This window comes from Frankliniella occidentalis, unplaced genomic scaffold, assembly GCF_000697945.3.
Source record: "Frankliniella occidentalis isolate FOCC.00 unplaced genomic scaffold, Focc_3.1 Scaffold64, whole genome shotgun sequence".
Lineage (NCBI taxonomy): Eukaryota > Metazoa > Arthropoda > Insecta > Thysanoptera > Thripidae > Frankliniella > Frankliniella occidentalis.
In genome coordinates, this window is record NW_026267194.1 from 689,603 (window position 1) to 697,864 (window position 8,262).

The window sequence follows — 8,262 nt, forward strand, 5'->3', positions numbered from 1 at the left end:
TCATACCGGGACCGGGCCCGGACGCTACCGACTTGGCCACGACGAAACGATACAGAGCACAACTATCGGCGGCATCCAGATCTAGATCTCAGCTGTGACTGACGCTCGAACACACTTGGCCAGCAGAGCAGGAAAAATGATCGCGGACGCGGGATTCGAACTACCGACCATCCCCACGATCTTCCACCGATCACGCTTCAACACGCTCGGCTACCAGCTTGCTCCTCCGGGGCCAAGGTCTCCGAGCTCGGTCCTGCCTAACGGGAGACAAAAAGCGACAAAGAAAAATTTGCCCCGACCCAGAGTTGATCTTAGGGCCGACAATTTAGGTTCGGATGAAGCTGCATGCGGTCATGTCGACCGTAGCTACAACTGTTTGACTACAAAAGGGGCGTGTGGCTGGTGGCGTCGTACATCGTATGTTGCCCCATTTTTGTGACCACACTTTTGTGTCCATGAACAGGGACGTGTTTACTACCACTTGTCGCCGCGACACGAGTTGTCGTTGTCGCTTGGACGCCTGCGAGGTAGGCCACGGCTTCTCTCTAAGGCGTTTGTCGTGACGGGGACTTTGGGTTTAGGCTCCTCTTGACCCCAGGCTCATAAATCCTTTCTAAAGCTAGGAAGTGACGCCGTGTCAATCTAGGCGCGGGTCGATGATTGTCGCTGAAAACGCCTGGAGGGTAGACAATGCTTTCCTGAATCGGGCCCCCGCGGCCCCCTGTCCCTCCGAGCGCTTGGACAAGGCGAGAGCTTCGGAGACGCAAGGCGAGAGCTTCGGAGAGGCATTGATATCTTTCGCTTTAGTTCTTAGCGCTGTTTACTTCTGGTTGATATTCTAGCATTTGCGGATGTAATGAATTCGTCTATGGACGGTTCAGTTTGAGCTGACTCGGGCACTGTCGGCTGTAGCTACAATCGTGTAGCTACAAACAGGGACGTAGTGAGTTAACGGTGCCAACAACTCGCTGCGTCTCATAGCGCCTAGATGATAGGCAACATCTTGTCTGCAGTGCGTGCGTGTACTGCGGGGTGGCCTACCCCGAGTCTCGCAGGGGCTGAGCGCCCGTTGGTTGTCGAGTGAATTTTTTGACACTATTGAGAGCTTGAGGCGCTATGTACTGCTGTAAAGCAGCATAAATGACGACAAGCAAAATAACATTGTATCCAGTTTATTAAGTTTGAACTTAAACAGCTAAATCGAATCACAGATGAAAATTAAAAAGAAACAAAACATAAATATTGACACACATTATACAGATAGAACTAAGTGGATTCCAAAATTAATTAATTTACAGGTTCAATTGGTTAAAGAATCATTGAGTGAATTGTGAAGGTCAGTTCAATTGAGGCGAAAATGAATGGTTCTAATGTATAAATTGATCAGTAAAAAATAAGCACGAGGATAAATCAAATATTTTGTAGCTGAAACACAGTGTAAGGCATAGTGCAATTGCCTGAACACAATCAAGACAATTTGCTTACAAGATGAATAAATATTAAAAACTAAATCATATTGGAACTTCAGATTTCACTGAAATCTACACAAGTGACTTGCAACAGCTACTCTCACAGACCCACCCCTTCCCCACCTTAGGCTTAGAAGTACCTAATGATAAACTTATGATATACTAAAAACTCATCATAAGAGTTAACTAAAGGTACATTGACTTGCTGCAAAACATCCCAACATCATCAAGTCAGATAATTAATACTATAATATGGCAAAATCAGTTGAATAATGGTCACTAGCTTGTAAATAAATTCATGGCATCCCTGCTCGACTCACATTTATCGATGGAAGTCGTACATACACAAATAGGCGTAATATAAAATTCAAAGCTAATCATTTTATCAACATCTAAGAATTGAGTGACTTTATCTGATAATTGATAAAATTGATTATTGCTCTTAACAAACAAAAAATGTAACAAAATTTAAAAAGAAATCAAATGAAATGATGATTTGCAGTCCAAAAATCTACAATAATATCTTCTAGGGTAGGGTAACAAAATATTAGGACAGTCATAAAAAGGAGCCAGGCAGTGAGGGGACAATGGCATATCTAACAGGCAATCATGGCAGTGATTCGGGTAACGTCTGATGCCGTTAAATGTCTGCATGTCCAATAATCAGTTGGGGTTGGAATATGGGAACAAGATAGGTACCAAAACGCACTCTGGTCATGAAATAGAGGATAGAGATAAAACAACATTTTTAGGAAATGTCAAATCCCATTAAACCATAAACATAAAAAACATTATAAAATTACACATAGGAACATAAAGCAACTGAATGATAAAAAATCCAGTCTCTCAAACAGAGAGCAAAGTTGTGCTATTGTAAAGACAGAAATGGACAAAATCATATTATGAATTTCTTCTGCCGATAAAACAGCCTCGCTTACACGTCAATTTTCATGTAGGATAGGCCGAGAACTCCCAAGACACTTCACATTTCATGATAAGATCCTAGCTAAAGGCAGAGGGGAAGAAATACTTGATAAGTCAAATGAGAACAATTAAGACTTACTTTTTAGGCTTTGAGCTTTGATGGGAGCAATCTCTGATGTCAATCAAGAAGAATGACACCTCAACATTGGAAGATTCAAAAAGATAAAACCAATTTTAAAATTATTTTAAGTTTTTTAAGTTAATGATTTGAAGTGGCCCAATTACTTAATGTTAAATTTTCTAAGAATACAAATAGGAATTTTAATACTGTTCTTCATTCTTTTAACTTTAAAACTGGGGCAGCTGCTAAGTGCAGTGCTGTAAGGATAGTTCTCTTTATTGATAAAAGGTAATGGAAATTATATGAAAAGTTGAAACAATCCAACCAAATTAAAAGAAAAGCTATTTGCTTTTATGTAAACTGGTCAAATGCAAGACTTTGCATAGGAATTTGTGAATGTGACATTAGAGGATACTGATTCAATTGACAATCTACCATCATTCCGGCTTATGTATAAAGTGATCACTGCATAAAATGACTAAAGCCATTGCAAGGTTAAAATGTAATGAATGGTAGCCAAAGTGAAACAGTAACATTCTCATGTAACAAACAAACACAAATTACAAAAATAAAGAATTGACACAATGCTTATTGACTAATAAAAATACTTGAACTTGAAACTAATAGTTTTGGCAAATTATGAGTGTTCAGCTTGGAAACGTTGACCCTTTGCAACAATAGTGGCAAAGTTGTCTAGGGAATGATACAGAGGCCAAGCCGTATGACTTACATTACCATTATGGCATGGTAAGGCTATCAACAAAAGCTATCTTATCCTAGACAATAAATAATAAAACACTGCATATATTAATTTCTTCTTAACACATAAGAATGATTGAAATCATAGTACAAAAGACTTGTGAGTTTATGAGACTTTGGTATAGTTTGAACTTAAACTATGATGAAAACAAGCACTAATATGCCTGGCCTCAGACACTTCCACACATAAATTCACATTTCATTTTTAAATGGATTTTTCCACTAGCATATTATCAATTGGCACTTCTCCAATGAGACTGAAGTCTAGATAAATAAAAAGAAAAACCTATTATAACACTTAATATTTGATTTTACTTCACTAGAACATAATATTTCAAAAATCTTTGGAACAACATACATATTTCAAATCTAATGGAGAAGTGCAGAAGGAAAAATTTCTTCCAGATTCGCGTTTGAACTCCAAGGAACTAATTCTCAAATAAAGTGCAATGGAAATGGAATCCTTCATTACAGATTCCCACATAATACCTTGCATATTAGCTCAGGATAGAAAATTTACTACAGAAATCTCTTCAAGACATCATTCAGTCAGTGCTATTTTCAACTTCTTAAATCTATGTGCAAAACATTTCTTAAATACTCCACTCCAACATGGCATTCTATTTACATAACAAAACTACATCATACTGATTCAGTTGAGTATCTCAAGACAGCTCACTACACCTAATATGTACATTAGACAAACATACAGCACATATCCATTTATAAATGATCTAGAGATACTTTGCTTAAGTATAATTACATTCATATTAATTATGAGAGATGACAAATTTTGTCTTGAAATAGGCAATGAAATAAAATTCTTTTGGTGAGAATAAAAAAGCATTTCTCATCTATCAATATTAAGTAATTATTTTGTGATTATTAGAGTAGTCGCAATGTTACAGTCTTCATTTAACTTCTTAAGTCCATACAAACACACTTCATAACTCTGAGCCCTAGTGTATTGACAAGTGACAAGAGCCGATGAGACTAGAGGGGGGACGGTACAGGTAAAGTGAAAGTTCGCCTCAAGCAACCAAGAAGAGTCCCATTTTTTAAAATATTTGTTTAAACATCATCTTCATCCTCTTCTTCACTTCCACCATCCTGTCCGTACATATCAGCTAGCTTGTCAAACCGTGGACCCCAAGCTCCTAAATAATCAAACTCTTGCTGCTCATCATCAGTACCTGAAAATTTTTCAAAACAATATTAGCATTTAATTGATTGATAAAATGTTTCTACAGTACTGTACATATAATTACTGCCACGAACCAGAAGCTAATGAAGATAATGATCCTGCTGTACTGCCACCACCTTCATATGCATAATTACGCAAGTCATCGAACGGTGGAGCGTTAGGATCACTATCAGCCCTCTTTTTGTGCTCCTCGATGAAAATACCAACATTTGGGTCAGGGCCAAGATGAGGATCTGTGCATTTTTAAAAGTGTTATCGTAAAGATGAAAAACAAATACATTTATCTAACTTGTCATCGTGTACAACGAACACTGCTTGTCACAAATCGCACTTACAGGGGATTTTGGCTGTCATTGGGAGTGGTCCACCGATGGGTATTTGGAGAGGTGTGATATCAAACGCAGTCATGTCATCTTCTCCACCTCCCTCATCATCGTAATTAATAATATTCTCCCTAACATCATCATCAGGCCCTGGATATTTTATGTGAGCCTCACGTCTTCGGTTGTATACAACAAACACCAACACTAAAACTAAAAGAGGAAAAAAAAGAACAAGGATATAAAAAATATGTCATTGTGATAAAATGAGTACTTCAAAGTATTAACAAGATAACCAAAGATTTTAGAAGCAAATTATCTAAGCAAATTAAATTTGTCTACACTAGCAGATTTTCTAAAATGCTGTGATAAATATTGATTCAAAAAGCACCAGAAAGCTAAACTAGAAACACAGTTGAATCACCCAAAAAAAGTGTTCTCATTTTGGAATGTTCCATTTTTCTAGGATATTAAGAAGTGAGATTTCAGTCTTTGGTGGTTCAGGGTGGTTCACTTACTGAGAAGCAACACAGCACAAACGAAGATAGCAATAATGAAGTCAGTAGAGGGAGTGATGATTCCTGATTCAAGAAGCTCAAGTTCGCAATCGAGGCCAGTAAAACCTCGAGAGCACAAACACTCATAACGACGGTCATCATCATAATCTATACACGTGCCACCATTCATGCACGGCTTCCACTCTTCGCACTCATTCTCATTGACACACTGGTGGCCTTGTACTCTAAATCCAGCGGGGCAACTAAAAGTAACAACAAAAACATAACAAGCACAAAATTAAAAATTGCTAACAAGCTCTACAAGGTGCAGCACAAAATTAAATTAGCCGTGGAGAACTGAAATTATATCTCCGAGTTTAATTGAGCTCAGAGAGCAAGCCAGCATACAGCATAAAACATGAAAATAAAATAAAATATAGCTAGATGAAAAGGTGGAGAGACTAGCTAAACAAAATACAGCACAAGTATGCAGCACCTAAAGTGGCCAGGCAGTTCGAGCTGGAAAAAAAGTGTTCACATACTGAGAATGACAAGGAGGCAGACTAATATTGCTGCAAGAGCACCCATGCTCAATTTCAATGTTTGTCCTTCTTGGACTAGTTCACAGTTTTCACCCCAGAAGCCATCAGGGCATTCACAGCGGTAGCGGGTTCGGGGGTCTTCATTGAAACAGTGGCCACCATTTTCACAGGGCTTATCAAGACACTCGTCTTTATCCATGCAGCCCTTCGCATCAGGGGACATGATGCGACCAACTCCACAGCTAAGAAATAACAAGTATTATGAGGATACAACCACAGACACAAAATAAACATCCCTCTTTCTAACTAAACTGGAAAAACATCCAGAGGAAAAAAAAAATTCTGACTGAAAAAAAATTACAAAACATGAACATACACATTCAACATAACATTCTGTTTCTCCCCAAAACATGTGCAAAACTTTGTAAACTTTAATGGAGAACAGATGACTTCTCTCCTTAAACATAGTTTTTCAAGATGAAACTATACCGGTATATAGTCCCCATCAGGAGAGGTGGAACCTGAGGAGATAATACTTATTTATCCTGAAGGGCTCAGACCACACTGACAACAGTCAACACAATGCAGAGCTCTGTTTTGTTAGAGGAACTCCGGCTGGAGCAGTGGGGGAAAGGAGGCCAGGAGAGAGGGAAGGGAGCGGGAGGAAAAGGATGGGAGGAGATGACATCCTGTCTTGCTCAAGAGCATCTAACAGCATCATAGCTCTGTGTGAGCTGAAATTTATGTTTGGAAGAACTGCTTTCATTGTTTCAAAAGTAATTCTTGGTGATTAGTTTTTATATTGTATGAATACAACAGCAACTTTGATTTGTGTCATCCAGTTTTGATGCCACAAAAGGGATGAGGAAACTATGTAAATATGATGTATTTCAAAAGCAAAAAAAAAAAAAAAGAAAAAAAAGTACTAGATGTAAAGAATACTTTATACAAATTCACAGAAGGTTTTTTAATCTCCCAGAAAAGAAAAAGAAAAAACGAAGAAAGACTTTGCCTAGTAGGAGAGAGGTGGAGGGGGCCTTGCCCAGGCAGGCAGAGGGAAGGAGGAGGCTCCAGTTGTCTGCTCTGTGCACCACACCTTGTCACAGTGTGTGCACACTGCTACTGCATGCTTGAGTGCCCGGCAGGAAGCACTTAAGGCGTCCGGCCGTCTGGCCAGCCGGCTGCCTGTGCGTCTGACTGTTAGTGGGCCTACCTGGCTGCCAGTCTGGTACGGCTCACAGCTGAGTGAACCACACCTACAGATCGACACGGAAAGTAGGGCATGGAAAGCAAAGTATGGATACTCACGTGCATTCATATTCGTTCCACAAATCAACACATTCAAATGGATCGGGGCAGATGACGTTGGCGCAAGGGTTATTTGACGGACAGTTGCGCTCCAAGTTTCGAGCCATAGTGGCTTGTCCCCATTGGGTTCCATTCATTCCTGGAGGAAGAGGAAGGTGCTTTCCTTCCAATCTGATGTCATCCAAGCAGCCTGAAGGTTTACAAAAAAATTATCAGCTAGACAAATAATAAAGTCAAAAAGATCTCAAGAAAAATTAAGATGAATAAGATTAATATCGATCTCATGTGAAATCAAACAACATACCCTTTTGGAAGTCTGAGTAAACTTCAAATGTTCGGACCCCTGTGTATTCAGCTTTCCCTCCAGCATAAACTCCTTCCTGCTTGTCGACAATCAACCACTGGTGGCCGGTAAAACTAAAGGTTTCATTATACCTTCGGCCCTCACCACCATCAAGCTCTAGGAATGCGGCAGAACCATGGCGGTTCACGCGAACGCTGTGCCATTGCCCATCGTCCACATACATAGAAGCCAACCAAAGGTCTTTCTCTTCAGTGCGAATACTGTTCAAGTTGAATTTGAAATGGAGCCTGCGATCTTTGATCTGGAAGTTTTGAATGTTTATTAAGTTCAGGCAGATCATAGCAAAGCAATCAAAGAGCTTCAAAGACTCTAAAGATCTGATCCACATACCTCCAAAATACCATATTCACGGTTGTGCTGGTCACTGACACGGAAGAGCTCACCATTTTGCTCTCTAGTACGGAAACGAAGTTGCATAATGGTAGAATATTTATCAGGGTCAAATGACAGAGCATACTTGACATAGCTCTGAGGCTTGAATGTGGTAGGCACTGTTGGAACAGAACATGAGGGACCAGTCCACCCTGGGAGGCACTGACAGCGTGCTTCAGTCATGCTGCCAGTACAAATGCCATGTTCCCAGCAGCGGAATGTAAGATCTGACTGTGAACATAATTCTTCAGTCTGAGGACATCCTGCCACAGAATTTCTGGAGAGGCCAGGATGAGCCAAGTCATAGAGCTGTTAAAACAAAAAATGACATGAAAACTCAATTCTTTAAACAAAATGCAAAAAGCAAACACAACAAAATTCT

At 39.6% G+C, this 8,262-nt stretch overlaps 2 protein-coding genes across 3 annotated transcripts in view; one reads left to right on the forward strand and one right to left on the reverse strand.

Annotated features, from left to right (window-relative positions):
- Positions 1–8,262, forward strand: part of LOC113217278 (medium-chain acyl-CoA ligase ACSF2, mitochondrial-like) — a 32,936-nt gene that overhangs the window by 20,305 nt on the left and 4,369 nt on the right. The gene's annotated exons all lie outside the window — the stretch shown is intronic.
- On the reverse strand, positions 1,157–8,206 carry LOC127749539 (neural-cadherin-like). 2 transcript variants are annotated; one of them, XM_052268114.1, is made up of 7 exons: positions 7,839–8,206; positions 7,449–7,749; positions 7,145–7,334; positions 5,316–5,557; positions 4,813–5,010; positions 4,552–4,710; positions 1,157–4,466 (listed from the first exon to the last, which is right to left on the reverse strand). In XM_052268114.1, the coding sequence occupies exons 1-7, from the start codon at positions 8,061–8,063 to the stop codon at positions 4,345–4,347; spliced, it is 1,437 nt and encodes a 478-aa protein (XP_052124074.1). In that variant the 5' UTR covers positions 8,064–8,206; the 3' UTR covers positions 1,157–4,344. The 2 variants fall into 2 exon arrangements, with proteins under 2 accessions (XP_052124074.1, XP_052124073.1); XM_052268113.1 differs by lacking the exon at positions 5,316–5,557 and adding an exon at positions 5,837–6,078.